The 19431-nt window shown below is 42.2% G+C and overlaps 1 protein-coding gene across 1 annotated transcript in view; it reads left to right on the top strand.

Annotated features, from left to right (window-relative positions):
- The first annotated feature begins 1313 nt into the window (after positions 1–1313).
- The window catches only part of CEP350 (centrosomal protein 350), a 1602561-nt gene continuing 1584443 nt past the window's right edge, over positions 1314–19431 (top strand). The window contains exons 1-2 of the mRNA XM_085601771.1: positions 1314–1462; positions 15229–15314. Of these exons, the coding sequence (XP_085457897.1) occupies positions 15242–15314 (73 nt within the window). The 5' untranslated portion in view covers positions 1314–1462; positions 15229–15241. The remainder of the gene's footprint in view (positions 1463–15228; positions 15315–19431) is intronic.

Here is a 19431-nt window from a genome sequence, read left to right as displayed (position 1 = left end):
CCCCAGGATAAAGCTCTGCAGAAAAGTGGCAAAAAATAATGAAAATGCTAATATTAAAACCCTACTATAGTATTAGTCCGGCTTAATTAGAGAGGCTATTATAAGAGCTCTTCTATAATGAGACTGCTTCCGCAGTTTGTCACCGCATTACAAGGCACCAAAGGAAGAAGTGGGTATTTGTACAGGACGAGTAGATTTAGGCAGTAACCTATTCCATAGACAAGTAGATATTTTATTAAACTCCACACATCTGTAACAATATTTGTTTTCTTTTAGGAAAAAAGATGAAGACAGAGCCAGTTGACAGTGAAGGCATTGCAGCAGCTGTTATATACGATTGATGTTTGTCATCAGTATTTAATAGATTTAATTTATGGGCGGTTTAGTCTTTCTTAACACAGAACAGCTGCGATTAGTAAAGCTGAAAAAGAAAAGAATGGCCCGTTCTTGCGTGTTCTTAATAGGCTTAAAACTTTCAGAAATTAAATCTAGGAAATGTTACATTTCTCGTCGCGATTATAAACTGGCCCAGGACCGCACGCACCAGGAGGGGAGCTGGTCACACGATATAAATATTATTACGAGATACCAGCCAGTATTTAAAACCACAACATCAAACATTCCACGATCGTGCAAACCACCAGTGCGCCTGCGCGACACTGACTTGTGCCGGTTACCCAGACAACAGTGACGCCATCGTGATATACCGTAGCGTGTAGGCGTCCTTCCCACGGGTACACCCGCCAAAAGCGAATGAATTGAGCGGCACGAGTCAACGTTCTTAAACGGGAAGCATTAGACAGGTGTCGCTCCTAGTCACCGAAACGGTCTAAGGCCCAGAAACATTGGTCGCACTCCAGCAGGGTTTGCCTAACTAGCTTAGAACCAGTATTCAGACAATAGACCTGTCGGTCAAGGGACCGACTACACAGGGACCTGGTGTGCCCAAGCTCCGACTAGCACTCATTCTAGCTGGGGCTCCAACCTGAGCTCTAATCCCGCTTCTCTGCTCTCGGCAGAAAACTCGCACCACTCGGGTTCACGTTACAGCCAGGTCCATCGTAACTGACTCTTATAAACTACCCTAATGCACACCGTTCCAAACTACAGGAGCCCCACCATCTACAACCCTTTTCGGAGAAGTCCTAAATGCCGGTCGCAGCAAAAGGCAAATACGATTCCACAACCAATCAGCACTTTAGAATCCAATGCAATGCGTTGCTATTGGATGACATGCTATCAATGCTCCAATCCTAAGTCACTTTACACAGTAAGAGCTCCGCCCAATCCTAGTCGTCTCCCAGAACATGTTTAGACAAAGGATTGGCTACTTTACGACCCGGAAGTAATGATAATATTGACTAATGTCATCCGGTAAAATATCAAATAACGGCCAGAAGGCTGAACTCACGGGCCGTCCTTGTAAATATTAGACAGAAGGCGGAATTAATGAAAAGTCCATGTAAGTAGTGAACATTTGTTTACCTAAAATAGAGGTGTCGGACTTGTTTGAAAGCTTGCCTCGCTTCTGTTGTAAAACACATCATCTTTGGCTTCTAGTGAAGCTTTCTATATTTATACATTTACTATTTGTTCTGTCTGTGTTTATGGTTACCATGTAGTTTTCATTTTCTACAGGTTCTACAGTGGAGGATGCTTCTAGGTTAGACCTATACGTTTCTGTTAAACGTTCCTATGAGTGTCGTGTACCTTGCTTGGTTGGAGGGAGTTAATAATAGAAAAGTAATATCTCAGTCCACCTGTGTATGCTTCTGAGAACTAGTAACGCTCTGAAACAAATATTTGTTAGCGTTTCTTGGTTGAAAATTCACCTAGGGCAGAACGTTGTCAAGGAGAATTGTAAATGTCATATGGATTAAGAGTAAATACATATTTTGCCCACTGTTACTTTTCCCTATGGGTCTTGTTAGTTGGTCTAGTCTATTTATTCTTTAGTGCATCGCTTATCCTGTAGATGCCAAATGCAGATCCGACCAACTGGTCTTTTGTGTTTTATATTAGCTTTTTTTGCATTGAACGTTTACTAAATGTCGACGGAATCTGGCATACATGACAGGGCTAGGAAATAACCATATTTCCTTTCCAGTGAGTTGCAGATAGCGTGATTTGTTTCCCCCTTCTTTATTTCAGTAGAAATATTAACTATAGACTGGAACGTAACACATGACTAGCATCAAAAGTTTTTAGATGCGTGTAAACTGATCTTAACAGCAGCTATCTTTTAGTATTATTGCTCATTACCACTCTTGTCGATCACCTACGAAAGTGTTTCATTTGTTCCCGTCGTTCTGTTCAAGCTGTGTACTATGTAGTAGCATAGTTCCTTTTGAGCTTAGCCTATCTGGAGAGGTGTGGGTTTAGCAGTATGGTGGCCTAGTAAACCCCATAGATCATGGGTACTCGCAAACATTTTCCCAGCGGCCACAAAGTTCGGACTGAGGTGTGACCGAGGCCCACACTGATGCCAGCAGGGTGGTGATAGGGGGTCTGGGTGGGCAATTATTTGCAGGTTAATATATGCTTGCCTGTTTATGTAACATTTTTTTTTTAATATTAAGTGCTCAGCAACTAAACAACAGCTCATGCTGCTGTTCGGGGGGGCGCACGTAAAGGTCAAGAGGGACACATGCGGCCTCTGGTCTGTACTTTGAGTATCAGTGCGATAGATCCTGTGATCTTTTCCCTCACTCTGAGAAATTCAGGGTTCGATAAAGAAAAATATGCTGATAAGATATGGTACATGTAAGAGTTTCTGCTCTCAGAGGGATATATTCGGCATTAACGATGTTCATGCAAGTATAACAAAGTCACTTGAAGCTGGATCTGTGTATGTTATTTAGTGCATAAGCCTCAAAGAATCTGGGTGGGGGTTGGCTTTGCTAATATTATTTTGAGGGTTTACTTAAAACTGTAGAACTACTTGTTGTAGAAATTTCAAACCTTATTTCCATCTTTAGGTGTGGCTTGATTGTGCATGTGCCTGTATTACATACTGTTACCAGTACTTTTACTATATACATTGAGTGGGCTTTTGCTTCATTTGTTTCTCTTTATTTTATTAGCTTATTATTACACCTTCCAGGAAGTGCTTCCATTGGAATGCATCAGGGACTAATTTACACCCGAAAAGGACACACAACCACCACACTGTTTGCCACTTTCGATTCCTTATCTCGTATATGCATTCTATACATAAAGCAAGTTGTCCACTTTTTTCTTAGCATGCTTATTTGCATTTGACCAGTCTGTCCAGTGATAAAAGCTCTGATTTGCTGAAGAGACAATGGGGTTTTGTTAGAGTTGGCCCATAGGTGGAAAATTCAGGAGTAAGAGTTAAACTTTCAGTGTGAGTGGGTATGTAGTATAACAAATGAGTTAGTAATATATATATTTTTTGTCTTGTTGGTTTATAGTAAAAGACTATGTGGTTCTGTTGCGTTTTGGATTGAATTACAGGATGAAGGAATTCATCATTAATTGTGTGCACTGCAGAGATGCTTTGGAGAGATCGATTCATGAGTTAGTACGATACTTTTCATTCTTCTTATTCCATAACCACCACGAGTTTTGATAGCAGTGGCTTATTTTACTCCGTACTGTTTGCTTCTTTACAGCAGTGTTTTTGAACACTCTTCATTCCTTCCGCGGAGGGTGCATCTTGGTTCATGTTCCACGTAGGCGGACGTTTCTCCATGTAGCTGTTTGCCCTTAAGCCAGGAGGTAGATTTGGGTGAATGCACTGGTCTATTTGCCCAGCTAGAACGGACTCTGATTGGGACTCATTTGTATCATCTGGTTAAGACTTAAATGAATGTCACACAGTTGTGTGGAATATGGCAACTCCTTTTACTGATGTTTGGTGCACAAGAATTTATCTGGTCCTGCTGTTGGTGGCCTGAGGAATGTGGCCCTTTACCTACGTATGTTAATGTGGCCAAAAATCTTGGAGTAATCTTTGAACTATGACTTACAGGTCAGTCGTATCATGAGTAACTGCTTTCACAAAATCAGGACTCTTAGGAAGGCCTTTCCTTTTATTCCAGTTGAATTATGCCATTCGGTGGCCATTGCTTTAGTCTCCTCCAGACTCGATTACTGCAATGCGCTTTATCTGAATATTAATGCCTCCTCGCTTAAAAAGCCTCAAATGGTGCAAGATGCGTCTGCACACCTTACTGTTAACACTCCCAAACGAGTGTCTGTTAAAGATTGCATTAGAGCGCTGCATTGAATTCCTGTGAGGAAGCGCATTGTTTTTAAGGCTATTTGCCTAGTCTTCCTCACCTTCCATCACAAAGTGTCCAAACATCTCTCCTCGCTCTTCTGCTGGTTCCCTCCAGGCAGGTCACTCAGATCCTCTTCAGCTAGGAAAGTCTCCATGGCCAGTTTCCGGAAGGTTGGTCCATCTCCGGGGCTGCTGCCAATTTATGGAATTCCCTGCTCCCCCACATCACTAGACTTGACTCTTTTTCCTCGTTCAAGAAATTGTTAAAAACATGGCTTTTCTCATCATAGGCTCTATGGATTTTCGGTGCTTAGGAGCTCTGTTTTTCTGGCATAGCGCTTATATTCCCTCAGGTTTAACTCTCTTTATAAATTAATTTTTCATTTCATAGTCTTTTCTAGAATGTTTGAGATGGGGAGATCAAACATGTCCTCCAGGGCTTCAATCACTTGCTTGCGCTTATTTTACAAAATGGACCCCACACATCGAAGATGATCATACTTTAAATTCGGCACATGTAAATTGTGGTTCCAAAAGCAATTTAAAATTAGAGGTCTGTAGCCTTCATGAAGGCAGAGACAAAGCTAGTTTGTAGTGTGTTTCCTACATATGGGAAGGAAGCCTTCTGGATTGTTGAAGCAGTTTTAATTGGATGCTCATCTTCATTGGGAAGTGGTGCGTCTTGGTAAGCACATAGTTCTATGGTACATATGAGTGATCGTGTAACAAAAATTCTTCAAAAAAGAGGAGGGTCCTAGGGATTATTTTTAAAGACCTGAAACAGTTTTAAATCCCCATACAAATACAAAATACAAGAAAAACTGCAGGTCTAAACTTGGATACAACCCAAGGGAACAACGACTAGGCAAAATGTGAGGTCTTATGAAAAAGAAAAACACCGCTCTCTCCGTCGGTACCCCTCTCTGGATCTAAGCTTAGATCCAGAGGGGGGTACCGACGGAGAGAGCGGTGCCTCACGTCCTGAGCGGATGCCAGGAGAGGTGAGGTGCGCACCCGCATAAAGCCGGGTATTTTCAAGTTCCACTGTCTGTATTCTTCTTTTGGGGATTCACAGAAGTGAGTAGGTTGTATCGTTACCAACCGTATTTTATAATTTTTGCTTTTCACTGACACACACAAATCACTTGCAGTAGCTAAATCATTCAGAGGTCCTGACGAAAGCCTGGATTCAAACATCCAAGGGCTGAAACATGTAGACCTTTCCATCTTAGTTATTTTTTTATTTTTTAATTAAATTTGTATAGCGCACAGCTACCCTTGACAGGGTTTCCCGGCGCATGTGTGTCCACAACTGTAGACTAAGTAAACTGAGCTAATTACTGATTGAATAGCCAAGTTTTAAGATCTCGGCGAAACTTGAGATAAGAAGATTCATGTTTCATGAGATTAGGGAGAGAATTCCAAAGTTTAGGTCCAAGACAGGTGAAGGATCGCCCACCCATTCTGGTCAGTTTGAATCTAGGAAGTACTAGATTACCTAGGGTAGAAGAACGTAGGGCTCGGGGAGGAACATAAGGACGAATGAGTTTCTGCAGGTATGCCGGAGAAGAACCTTGCTTAATTTTAAAAATGTGACATAAGGTCTTGAATTTGATACGGCTTTCAATACGAAGCCAGTGCAAATTCCGGAGATAAGGAGAGATGGAGGTTTTTCTAGGAACATGGCAGAGGAGGCGAGCCGCAGAATTTTGAATCACCTGGAGCTTGTTCAAATATTCCTTGCCGCCTCCCAAGTAAAGTACATTGCCGTAATCCAGGCGAGAGATAATAAGTGCCTGGACCACAGTTTTTTGAGTGGAGATAGGAAGCATCCAGATGATCTTCCGCAGCCATCTAAGAATGGTAAAACAGATGGCAGCGGTACTAACCGCCTGTTGACGCATGGACAGTTGATTGTCGATGACAAACCCAAGGTTACGGACCTGAGCAACCGGCTGGGGGAACAGACCCATTTCCTGGGGCCAGTGGAGAGGACTCCAAAGATGTTTGTTTGCCCAAAATGATGACCTCAGTTTTGTCACCGTTTAATTTCAGAAAATTGGAATTCATCCACTCTGATACTTGACGTAAACCACTCTGCAAAGAGGATACAGACGCTTCTTTAGTAGAGGATAGAGAGAAAATGATTTGTGTATCATCGGCGTAGCAGTAAATGGAGAGGCCAGCATCCTCTACGATGGTCGCAAGGGGTCTCACATAGATGTTGAAGAGCAGTGGGCTCCAAGTGGACCCCTGGGGAACTCCATACGCAGATGAGCGAGTAGTGGATGAGGAGCAGGAGGAGAAAACCTGGAAAGTGCGATTACTGAGAAAAGAGGTCAGCCACAAAAGGGCAGAACCTTCAATTCCTGCTGACTGGAGAGATTTTAACAAGATTGGATGAGACACAGCGTCAAATGCCGCACTCAGATCTAATAAAATGAGTGCCATAGTCTCGCCCTGGGTCAAGACAGGAGCGCAATTTCTCAGTTACCCCCAGTAAAGTGGTCTCTGTAGAAAAGTGGGTCCTAAAACCTGATTGAGACGGATGTAGAAAGCCTGAGTTTTCAATGTGAGTTGCGAGCTGAAAATTTACATGTATTTCTAAAATTTTAGAGAGCACTGGTAAAAGTGAGATTGGACGGAAATTAGATAGGATAGATGGATCAGCGTTGGGCTTTTTTTAGAAGGGGGACCACCATCTCATGTTTCCAATCTAAAGGAACAAAGGACTCCCGTAAAGAGGTGTTTAGGAGCGCCTTAAGGATTCCCAAAACAACAGGAGATAATTGTTTTAGAATATTAGCCGGTAACGGGTCAAGGGTAGAGCCCGATGTTTAAACTGTGATTGCACTGTTTTTATATCGACACCAAGACAGCATCGAATAAAATTATTTTGTGTCTTGTTAGTCAATTTTAAATCACTTTATCACACATATTCACCAGCATTGCAACCATCACCCCATAAAACAGCTTTGTTGCTTTATCGTATGTGAGAAATATTTTTCACTAATCTCTGTTGAACCTTAAACTCTCTATATTCTTACGAGAGTCAAGTTCGCTGAGAGTTCCCAGATGATGAAGCAAGCCACTTCGGTGGGTGATGGGATCTCTTTTTCTTTTTCATAAGACCTCACATTTTGCCTAGTCGTTGTTCCCTTGGGTTGTATCCAAGTTTAGACCTGCAGTTTTTCTTGTATTTTACATATGAGTGATCACCATCCTGTGTAAGTTGCACAGTCTCATTCAAAATAAATTATTTTGCTTACAGTGTGGATGTTATGCTCTCATTGAATAAATTAAAGTAATCGTTTTTGGCCTGTAACAGTATCTTATCCTCTGAATGAAAGTCTAACATAGGCATTTGTAACTATATGGGCACCTGTTTTAATGTGTGATTCAAAAGTTAAGGAATATCCAAATTGAATCTACAACATGGCCAGTTTTATTGCCCAAAATAGTGGGGCTTTTATTCATTTTAAACTGTGCACATCTATTTATTGAGCTTGACACTATCAACAGAAATTAAATGTTCTGCACATTCAGTACAATACATACCACAATTCATCCATTCATGTGCTTTTGACACTGTTCTATTAGAAGAGTACTAATGGTGGGAGAGGAAGCAGGTGCGGTGGTGGTGTTGTGGGCGGGTAGGTGTAACTGTGTTGGTGTTTTGGGTTGGGATGTTTTAAAAAAGAAAAAAAACATTTTATTAGTTTTGCAACTTCCAATGAGACAGCAGCACAGTACCAATGTAGAGTATAAGAATACATTAAACTACAAAAGATGTCAGGAAGTTATCACAAGCAATCCCATGGGCGGACTCCGGACGACCTGACAACAGTGTAGGACCCATTCATCCCGTTTGTACAGTGATAATGCCCATCTCACATAATCCCGGAACCCCACCATCAGCCCACGGTCTCTTTGTGCACGGCTCTAGCCATATCCCTCTGTACTCTAACCAGTCTTTCCAGATCTTAAAGTGTTTCTGGGGGCAGCCTAGTGACCAGTAGATCGGGCGATTAAGTCCCATACAATGACCCATGCCCTTGGCCCAAGTGTTCACATGAGGGGCCTCTGTTGCCTTCCAAGCCCCGGCCGTATTCCTTTTACTGGCCGTGAGACCCAGCCAAACAAGTGCCCTCTGAAAGAGTACCCCCCCGATCATCTGTGATATGTAGAAGGGATCACTGACTAAATATCGACCTACAAAAATATCGCAGCAAAAATATCGATGACAAGAATATCGACATCCTATCTATATTAAGGTAAGTGAAAAAATATTGAGGAAAAAAATATAGATGTCAAAAATATCGATGTTTAAAAATATCGTTTTTTATTTAAGTTAAAAAAAAAAGTAAAATATAGTATATAATAAATATAATTAAAATAAACAGTTAAAAATATTTTAAAATGCTTAATTACAAGTAATATATAATTAAATTTTTTTTTTATAAATTATAAAAACATCTATACACATAAAATAATATAAATAACAATAAAAAACATATATAATAATTTTCAATCTTTTTAAAATTAATTATACAGTACATTAGCTAAAATAATACAAAAAATATTAGATAGCGGAAGAAATAAAATTACTATTCCAAACCCAGTGACTGTAACTGTAGGAAAAGTGTTGGATAGCGGAGGGGTAAACATTACTATTCCCACTCCAGTGAGTGCAACAGTAGGGAAAGTGTTGGATAGCGTAGGGGTAAAAATTACTATTCCCACTCCAGTCAGTGCAACAGTAAGGAAAGTGTTGGATAGCGTAAGAATTAATTTGCCCACTCTAGTGAGTGCAACAGTAGGGAAAGTGTTGGATAGCGTAGGGATAAAAATTACTATTCCCACTCCAGGCAGTGCAACAGTAGGGAAAGTGTTGGATAGCGTAGGGATAAAAATTACTATTCCCACTCCAGTGAGTGCAACAGTAGGGAAAGTGTTGGATAGCGTAGGGGTAAAAATTACTATTTTCACTCCAGTGAGTGCAACAGTAGGGAAAGTGTTGGATAGCGTAGGGGTAAAAATTACTATTCCCACTCTAGTGAGTGCAACACTAGGGAAAATGTAGGATAGCGTAGAGGTTAAATTAACATACTTAAAAAAAATAATAATAATAAAAAAAAAATATTTAACAAAATAATTATTAATAAATACCCATTATATTTAATTAATATTGACTTAAATAACATTAAATTACTTCCCACCCTATTCCCCTATAAACACACAACGCGTGACACATAAAAAATAAAAACAATTAATGAAATAATCAATTAATAAAAAAGAAAATTACCAATTAATAATTAAAAATACATACACATATTAACTAATAAATTATATTTAATTACTTCCCACCCTATTCCCCTATAAACCCACAACCCGCTCTTATACTAAAACGCAATTTTTTTTTAAAATTACTATTTTCTAAACATTTAATACATATACTTAAATATAATGTAAAAACCTAAAAAAAAAAATGTTAAACATGCATATAAAATACACACTAAAATACATAACCCTAATAAAAAATCAATATTATTTACAACTATATTTTTGCAAACAATAATATTTACTTCAATAATACATACTTCGATATTACTTACCTTAAAGTCGATATTCTTGACTTCGATATTCTGTCCCTACGATATTTATAACTCAATATTAGTGTAGGTCGATATTTAAACTTCGATATTTTGACTGAGCACAATGTAGAAGAATGAGTTTAGGGTCCCAGGCAATATTCCACCACAGCACTCCCAACCCTTCCCAGCACACCAACCCAGAAATGTGCCAACCCCGCGCAGTGCCAGGACATGTGAGGTAACTCACCCCTCGGATCATCACACCGCAGCCAGTTTCCTGCAGGGATCAGGCCCATGCGATGGAGCCTGACCCTAGTGAGATACCCTCTATGAAGTATCTTGAATTGAATTGATCTAAACTGGCCGGTAGTTACCACCTCTCTGGGGGCTTCCACCACCTCCCTCCAATCACCATCATCCAGGCAGCCCAGTTCCCCCCTCCCATGCCCGCCGCAACCCCACCATCAGGTCCGGCACATTACGCAGGAACATTTTGTATTGTTCCAATAACCTATGCTCTTTGAGATTTGTGAGAAGGATTTTAGCCTCCATCGGGGGGAAAACTCAGGGATAGCCTCCAGATGACGTAGAAGAGGGAGGTTGGTATGAAATGAAGGAGCTACAGATTGCCCTAGACTAGATGAAATCCTTTCTTAATGACTTCGCCCAGTCAGTTGACCTTTCCCCTTACAGCTCAGCTAAAGTCTGTGTGAGTTGTGGAGTACCACAGGGATCCTTGCTGTCCGCTCTATACTCACCCACTGGTAAATACCCTCCAGCAAAAGAAGGCAAAGATCTACAACTACACTGACAATATGCAGCTGATCTTTACCATCAAGAGGCAAGGAAAATTTTCCAAAACACCATGCTATACATCAGAGACTGGATGAACAACAACCAACTAAAACTCAACTCAGATAAAACTGAGATCGTTGTCATCAATATTAAGCTCAACCATTGGAACCCATCTTACTGGGCGAGGAAGATAGTATCTCCCCCTATAACCAAGAAAGTCATAAAAAGTCTGGGCATTGAAATTGATGAAAATCTATCCATGAAGTCACAAATAGCTGCAGTGACGTCCTCATTCTTCCTCCAACTTAGGCGAATCAGGAAGATTAGGAAATACTTCTCCATGGACGCAATCATTCAGATCGTCATCGCTTTAGTCTTATCTAAAATCTATTATGCGAATGCCCTCTACCTGGGACTCCCAATAGGCCTCAACCACCGACTTCAAATAATTCAAAACCAGGCAGCTAGGCTTGTCTGTCAACAACCAAGGCACTGTCATATCAAACCATTGACTAAGAAACTGCACTGGCTTCCGGTAGCCCAATGGGCCATTTTCAAGACAGGCTGCACTATCCATAAATCACTCTATAACAAAAGCCAGAAATGTATATCTTCAAGAATTCAGAGCTATACGCCAACTCGCTGTCTCAGTTCATCCCAGCTGAACCTCTTAACGGTACCAAGATTTAAGTGGAAAAAGAATGGGAGGGGTGAGATTCTCAGTGATAGGACCCCAGGTATGGAGCTCACTTCCAACTGAAATTAGACTGGAAGCAAACTATATGAACTTCAGGAAGTAATTAAAAACGTGACTGTTCATCCAAGCTTATGGCCAATAACCCGAGCTGTTGCTAACCTCTTTACCCCAGCGCCAAGAAGCCTATGGTGAACGTGCACTTTATAAGTCTGTTATTACAATGGATATCTAAAGAACTGTGTACGGTGCATATCGTACTCCTCCTGCAGGTTTTGAAAGGACTTAAATGTCCCATTGTGCAGCACATTCCCCCTGCAGTGTTGAAATGCCTATGACATCCTAGGCCGTGAATCCCTTCAGGACTTCCTCCTGCGGAAGTCTGGTGCCCTGCCATAAAGGGGTCTCCAATGTGAGACAATCGGCCCACCCCATGGTCTTTAAAGCTGTATTCCATACCTCCAATACCACTTGGTTGGCAGCTGGAAGAGCCGCAGAGACCCTCCCTCTACAGAGCAAGTGGGTAAGATCTCGGCCATTCAACAGACAGCCCCCGTAACCCACACACACAGGGTCCCTAAAGCCCCCGAACCACATCTCATTCACAACCAACAGATGCACCGCCCAGTTGTATAGGAGCACGTCTGGGGTGGATATCCCTCCATCGACAGCCGGTTGAAAACATTTCTCCTACGTGAAGCAGGGTAGGCCCCCCCCCCCCCTCCCCCAGCAACGATCAGAGTTGTGCATTAACCTTACTGAAGAAGAATTTATCAATTGGGAATGGGTAGTTTTGCAGTTGGTAAAGCAGACGCAATAGGGCCACCATTTTAACAAGCATTGGCATAGCCAATGGGTCTCGACTTTGGGACCTTATAAGTGTTTAGCCCTGCAACAGTTGATGTTGTTGCACCAAGGATATGGTGCTGCATAACTAAATACTTATAGGGTCCCAAAAGCGAGACCTATTGGCTATGCCAATGCTTGTTTTCATGTAGCAGATGAGCTTACAATGGAGCGTACAGCAAACTGAGTCACATCTAGGTTTCTGGGTGTGTATATGGTTTGAACAAATGTTCATGACAGGACATGATTGCGGACTCAGCTGCCAAGGCTGAAGAAAGTTGATTTCCCACAGTGTCTGTCACTGTGTAATAGACGTGTTAAAACTATATGCTCATCCAATCTTTGGCCTCTATGCAGAGCGCACAGGGGTATGGCCACATATGTGTCAACTGCATTCTATGAAGAAGTGAATGAAGGTGGTACACAACTGTTGAAATATTAACAGCACCTTAGAAAATACAATGCAGCGCACGAGCGCGTCCGTGTGTGTGTGTGTGTGTGTGTGTGTGTGTGTGTGTGTGTGTGTAAGAGATAGTGAGAGGGCATGGAGAAGTGTAGGAGATGAAAGGAATGCACATGCAGAAGGAGAAAGTGAAACAGCAGCGCTGGAGAGGAAGGATATGGCGTGTGAGGCATGCAGTCGAGGGAGTTAGAATGAGATGTGTGACGGAAAGGGCATAACAGAGCGAGATTGTAGACTAGAGGAAAGTAATGTGAAAGTAAGAATGGGAGAGATTACTTACTGATTTAATGTTGAATAAAAATCAGTTTTACCAAGCATTTGTAAAGCCAATCGGTATGGCTTGTTTTTGACGCATGCGTTTGGTGTTGTGTGATGTATTTGGCTGCATTAACACAGATAGAGACACATGAACACCAGCCATGATGTGACACGCGATGTCAAGCACAGGAGTTGGCAAAAAACACATTTGGTTGGTTACTGGCTATTGATGTGTAGTGCAGCAATGGTGCTTGGATGTTTACGTAAACAGCTGGCTGGAGTCTTGGAAAATGGAACACGAGAGACATTGTCGATACAAGATGAAGCAGGAAGGCGAGCTTGGGTTTTTAAAAAGGGTGCATTTATCACGTCCTACCTCAATTGTCCAGAACAATCAGCAGCCTTCAACAATCAGCGCCGCTGTTGACAGAGAGACGGACAGGAGAAAAGGCAACGGAGAGACAGCTGCAGGATTTACATCCCAGCGCGTGCCCTGCCATCGCACGGAACTATTTACAAGGACACCAACATTCGCTCATCGATACCGGATTCAGCCTGCATCCCTGACTTAACGATGAGGCTGGATTAATGGAAAAAAGACAAGTTTGCAGGTTGCAATCACGAACAAATGGCTATTTACAAATGCATTCGCTTTTGAAGTGGTTATGAGGAATGGGGCCGCATCTTTCACTAATCAAAAAGCGACATCGTTCTGAGCCTGTGAAGCGTAAACTGATTAAAAAGGTGTAAATTACATTATTTGAGCAGCCTTCAACAATCGGCACCGCTGTTGACAGAGAGACGGACAGGAGAAAAGGCAACAGAGAGTTTAGTCGCAGCTCTAGGACTTTGAATTTAATCAAATCCAAAACAATTAGATGGAAAACAAGCACAAAAGTGAAAGCTCATTGAGGCACGCAAGGCTTAATGAGCCTTGACAGAAACCCACATGGCGGCTGCGCGCGTGCACGCTCGCGTGAACGCAAGCGCTAGGCCACCAAAAGCCTGTGGCAGCACTTTGAAAACCCACACACTAAATTTCTTGAAGAGCAGCGCATGCGCTGGCTCAGCGAGACCTAAAAATGGCTAAGCACCCCAAAAGGGAAAGAGGCAGAATGGATCAGAACTTGACGTCCTGTCCAAGTGCAACCAATTTAGGTGATGGGTTGCGTTTTAAAGGAGCGGGTCGCATCACTGGTGACTAAAACCCCTAAGTACTTAAAACCTAGCGGGAGGATCGGTATCCCTGTAGCCCATGGCATTTCCACTGGACAAGGATAAATTGTATATTTTGGGGGATTAATCTGAAGACTGTAGTAGGAACCTAAAATGTTCAGAATCTGGGGCACCCTCGGGCTTGAGACCTCCTGGATTGTCCAAGAATAAAAGGACGTCGTTTGTGTACAACAGAATTCTGTTGCTCACCCCCTCAGACCACTTTAAACCCCTGGTAAGTGCATTGACCCTCACCCATGCAGCAAAAAGCTCAATTACCAATGTAAAAAGTAAGGTCGACCAGGGACAATCTCTGCGGGTGCCCCTTGCCACTGGAAACCACCCCTCCTACCCGCACTCTAGCCATCAAATTGTTGTACAGAAGGTGCACATAGTTCACAAATTCGGGCCAAACACCAATCTGGTAAGGAGGGCAAACAAAAACGCCCAATCCACTGAGTTGAGCGCCTTCTGAAAGTCGATGGAGAGTAGGGCTCTATGACCACAAAGCAATGGCGTTATGCACCCTACACAGATTATGACAAATGGGGCATTAATCCAGACTGGTGGTGTTGAACGAGGTGAGTGATCACCCCCACAAGAGGAGGCCAGCATCTTAGCTCATATTTTTACCTCCGAGTTCAAAGCAAGATTGGTTGGAAGTTCCCACAGCGTGTCCCCTCCACAGCTTCAGTATCACCACAATCTCTGCCGTCCGCAGATCAGGGGGCAACTAGCCCCTCTCTAAAGCCTCTTAAAAAGACTCCAGAAGTAACGGGCAAGTCTGTGGCCATACGAGGCACCAGAATGGGTAGGGATGTTTTTGATTGGCATATGCTGAAAATCCAGATATCTATATCGGATAATTTTTTGATGTGGTGAAAAGTTAATTGTGAAGTTATCCCTTATGGAATTTAACTAGAAATTAAATAAAATGATTACATTATTGTAATTAAAAATATTGTATTTAGCATCTTCAAGAAAAGGACTTGGAAGTGCAAAGATTTAGCCTCTTTTACTTCTACTTTTTGATATTATCAGCAGTGATGTGGCCCTTGTTTCTATTTTGAAACCTCTTTCCCGTTTCCCACACTCTTGCTTTTCTTTAATTCTGCAGATGCTTGCCAAAGATGTGGAGCGGTCAGTTGAAGGAGGGTCCTTCCCAACCTTCAAAAACAGTGCATGGCAGCGAAACTGTTCAAAGTAAGGAATTTATATACTGTGGTTTCAGGAATGTTTGATCCAGTAGTTCTCACCAGGGTTTAAATCCCTAGAATAGTTGGGTGCTTTACAGCTGTGGTTGTTTGTTAAAGAATGATATTGATGTTTGGACTCTTAAGAGTTTGTAAGCTCAGTGAGTGATTTGCTGGTTAACCATAAGTAGGTAGCACAGCATTTCTTAACAACATTGTGTGCCTGCTATGCTCTCTAAATATTTGTTTGCTTTTCTTCTAGTGCACTGTGGGAAGATTTGGTTTCTTCACCATGTTCTGGTGTTGTGGGCAGTCTTGAGAGATTAGAGGGACCCTCCAACATCTCCATTGTCCTGCAAAATATACTGCAGTAATTTTCTGTTGTTGCTTCCTTCCTAATGCTTTTGGAAGGTACTGTCTGGCCTTGACAGTCTTTTATTTACCAAGGACGGGACAAGATTAAAACGTGTATCTGTGGTGCTGTGGTGGAAGAGTAAATGTTCCACCGCACCCAGTGAAGGTCTTAGTAGGTCGGCATGTTTCGGCCCTTTGATGCCCTTGCTGGTCAGTGGGCCTTCTTGAGGACCAGGTTATAACTGGCTACCTTGGCGGGTTGAGTTTGTTCCTTTCTGTCTTCTAAGGTTACAAGTAGTAGAGGCCGATAGTGTAACTTTTTAGGTCTGCTGGAGGCTCTGTTTATTCCTTCCTTTTCAGCGCAATGAAGAAACAGTTGGTCCATCCCTCTTTCTGTGAAAGCTTATGTTGGTCAACCATTCTGCATTACTAAGGGAAGCTCTGGTTTAATTAATTTTGGATATTTAATGTAGCTCCAACTTTGACGAAAACAAATCAAATATTGACAAACTGCATTCAAATTTCAATATTAAAAAGACATTTGATATGTAGACTTTACTTCTACATCCAGATGTGCTAACAGTAGCTGGCTTTTCTTTCTCATCTTCTGGCTGCTGAATTTCTAGCTGATCCTTTTCTTTTCAAGTCTTTAAGAAGTCCCAGCTGGTCCCTCCATCATTTCTAGCTAAGTACTCTCTAGCCTAGTCGCTTACAATTCTTAATTGGGATGCTGTAGATGACCCTTCAGTATATTTAGCAGAGGAATCTTTAAATTGTCCTTTCTATTTGCTAGCCAAGGAATTTGTAGCGTTTCCATCCCACTTCTGACCATGGCTGTGAGGTGTGCTGGCTAGTCCCACCCTCTGAAGTTGGTACTTTTCCCACGCTGTAGAAAACCCGCATTCGAAACAAGTAGGCTGCAGCCACTGTTCCTTATGAAAATTTTGCAAATGTTGGCGTGCCCATCTCACTTCCTGTGGCTCTCGGGCTTTAGTCTTGCAAGCAGGGCCTTGCCCATGGGACTGTCACGGCTCCTGCTGGTATTTTCTCTTATGTTTGTGAAAACCATAGATGATCGCTCCATTTGTAGGAAGGAGAAGGGTCCTTCTGTTGTCTATTGTCATGTAATAATGTGAAAGAATCTTCCTTCTGTCTTAGCCGATTGAGAACCCCAGCTGGTTCCACTTCAGGGCTGTTAACTACTGTTATGCCACTCTTTGGACATTTGAAAGTATTGCATACTGCTTCTGTAGGTTTTGTTAACATTTTATATAGGAATATAAATGTTTTGAATGTCTAGTTCCTCTTTGACAGGGAAAGATTCTTGCTTGTGTTCCTATCTCCTTCCGTTTTATACAGTCAGTCTAAAGCATTGAAAATAGCCTCATATTCTTTCTGCATAGAAATAGAATTGGAGGAATATTTTTTCAATTCACTTGTTCTTTCTCTTAGTGGAATTTTCTTGCTGAATCATCTTACTTTTAATGATGTAAAGTATGTTGGCAGGTGTCTTTTTCTACAGAGCTGTGGAATCTTTGGTTAGTCCTTTTGTGGGGCTGCAATAGCCTGGAGCTCCCTGCCCCCTTTCCTTGTGCTTTGGGAGCTCTGATTAAATATATCATCTCCAAATCTGTGGGATATTGCTGCCTGGTCTCTGCTGCTGTGTCTGCCCCTCTAGTGCCCTCGGTCTGTAGGTTTGTGAATCTTGGTCTCTCATTCTTTTATGCTGTAGAATATTCTTGTTAACTCTCCTACATCTCAAGGATTGTTCAGGTGTGATTGGTTCCCTAAAGAAGTAGGACTCCCCAAATGATAAGGTAAAGGATCGGGTTCCCTCTCTTGTTCTCTCTTGTAGAATTTCATGCTTTCTCGTACACTGTCTTTATCTACCACTTTCTTTCTCTTGCCTTATTTCTCATGCCTTCTCTCTTGTTTTCTTTTTCAAACTTTTTCTCTTGATCACGTTCTTACTTACTTTCTTTACAACTTTCTCTTGATCCATTCTTTGGTTGTTTTTTTTTTTCTTGCTTTTTAATTTCCACATTTTTTTCTTTCTTTTGTTGTTGCTTTCTTTGCCTCCTTTTTTTTGCTCGTCTAACTTTCCTCCCTTCTCCCTTTCTTGTACTTTTTAAAAATGTTTTACTCCTCATCTACTTTTCTCTCAATCAACAGGTTTTTTCCTCCCTTTACATGACGTCAGGTTTTTATAACTGCTTGCCTTTTCTGTAGGGCTGAAGACGTCTTGGCTGGCAGCTGGTTGTCTAGGATTTTGGTTAGTAGCCATATGTAAATATGTGGAATTTTGGCCTCTGTCCCTTTCCTTTATAGAGTGAAATTCTCTTGCCCCTGAATGTCTACGGCTATTTGAATTTTTGGTTAGTTTCGTCTAGGACAGCGTTTCCCAACCTTTTGACTTCTGAGGACCCACACCGAGCCGGGGGCCCCCAAGCAGTGAATACACAAACAAGTACACACCAAATAAATACTTGAATTACTAAAGATTGTATTCTTTTATATTGAAAAAATATGCTAAAGTCAAAAAATTGTAATGGGTAGGTTGGTGCTGCAAATCGGCAACTTACCTTTTCAATGTTTGGTTTTATTTCGCGGTACGGTGCTCTTGCTCCATCCAGGGCCAGACTGGGAACCCAAACCAGCCTTGGCAAATATTGTCAGACCAGCTCCCGTACGGTGCATAGCGTCTGCTGCGAGCTAGCCTGGCCACTGCAGGACTTGGTGGAACTAACCCTCCCTCCCACCCCCCGAAAATATGGGGAAATGGTGCATTCCACAATATATTTCACGTTTGTCATTATATATTTGTGAGAAGCTGGCCTGGTATATGATGTACACTTATGTAAGTGGACACCTTGCACCAGTTCAGACAACCCTTATGCTGATTTAAGAGGTCTTAGACAACCTTAGAAAGCTCTCTAAGTGGTAGCTGTGGAGAGCAGCCTTCAGGCTTAGTCCAGAAGGCATGTAAAGCAGCCTGTTTTACCATAATGCAATTTTATAGTATAGATTAAGTGAAAAATAACCACACAAGGTATCTATAAAACATATGTATTTATTATATAATACTCTCTAACACATATATCTCCTACCCGGAGATATGCACAATGCACACAATACTTGTAAAGAAATCACAGTAAATAGCACAAAATACTCAGTGGGCCCCGGGGGGACCAAACCATATACTTAGAAAGTGGTATAAGAACCACGACTGTAGTCAAGACAATGTCGAGAGGACGTAGAAGTGCTTGGGACCCATGGAACCACCAAGGTGAGTAAGTAGAAGCCCCACGGAGAGCGTGTGCAGTGGGAGTACACAACTGTGTGCTCCATACAAGTCTACGTGTAAGTTGCGGTTGGATTTTTAAAGATTAGCGACCCTTCCCGGTGGACCCTGAAGAAACCCTGAGGAAGACAGAAGGTTGGAGAGCCACCCCACCCGTGGATACCCTAGTACCCACGTTGCGTACACCAGGGAGGCCGGGTGCATACGTGTGAAGTAGTGTCGGAAACCGCCGTTGTTTCCAGTGGAGGACTTCAGGAAAATGCTGGTGCTGGAAGAGGAGAAAGTGTGCGGTGGAATCCGAAGGTGGATTCTAGACGAGAAGTAGCTGCAGGCAGCGGGTACAGAGTCTGTCATTCAGGAGTGACCAGGAGACTTGGAAGACGAATGCCCTCCGATGTCGGGTGTTGCAAGAGAGTTGACGAGAACCTTGACTCTGCAGCTGTGAGGACCAAACGACGCTGCGAAAGACCAG

This window comes from Triturus cristatus, chromosome 4_2 (genome assembly GCF_964204655.1).
Source record: "Triturus cristatus chromosome 4_2, aTriCri1.1, whole genome shotgun sequence".
Classification (NCBI taxonomy): Eukaryota; Metazoa; Chordata; class Amphibia; order Caudata; family Salamandridae; genus Triturus; species Triturus cristatus.
Note: the sequence above shows the minus strand (reverse complement) of the source record. Positions and strands in the feature narration are given on the sequence as shown.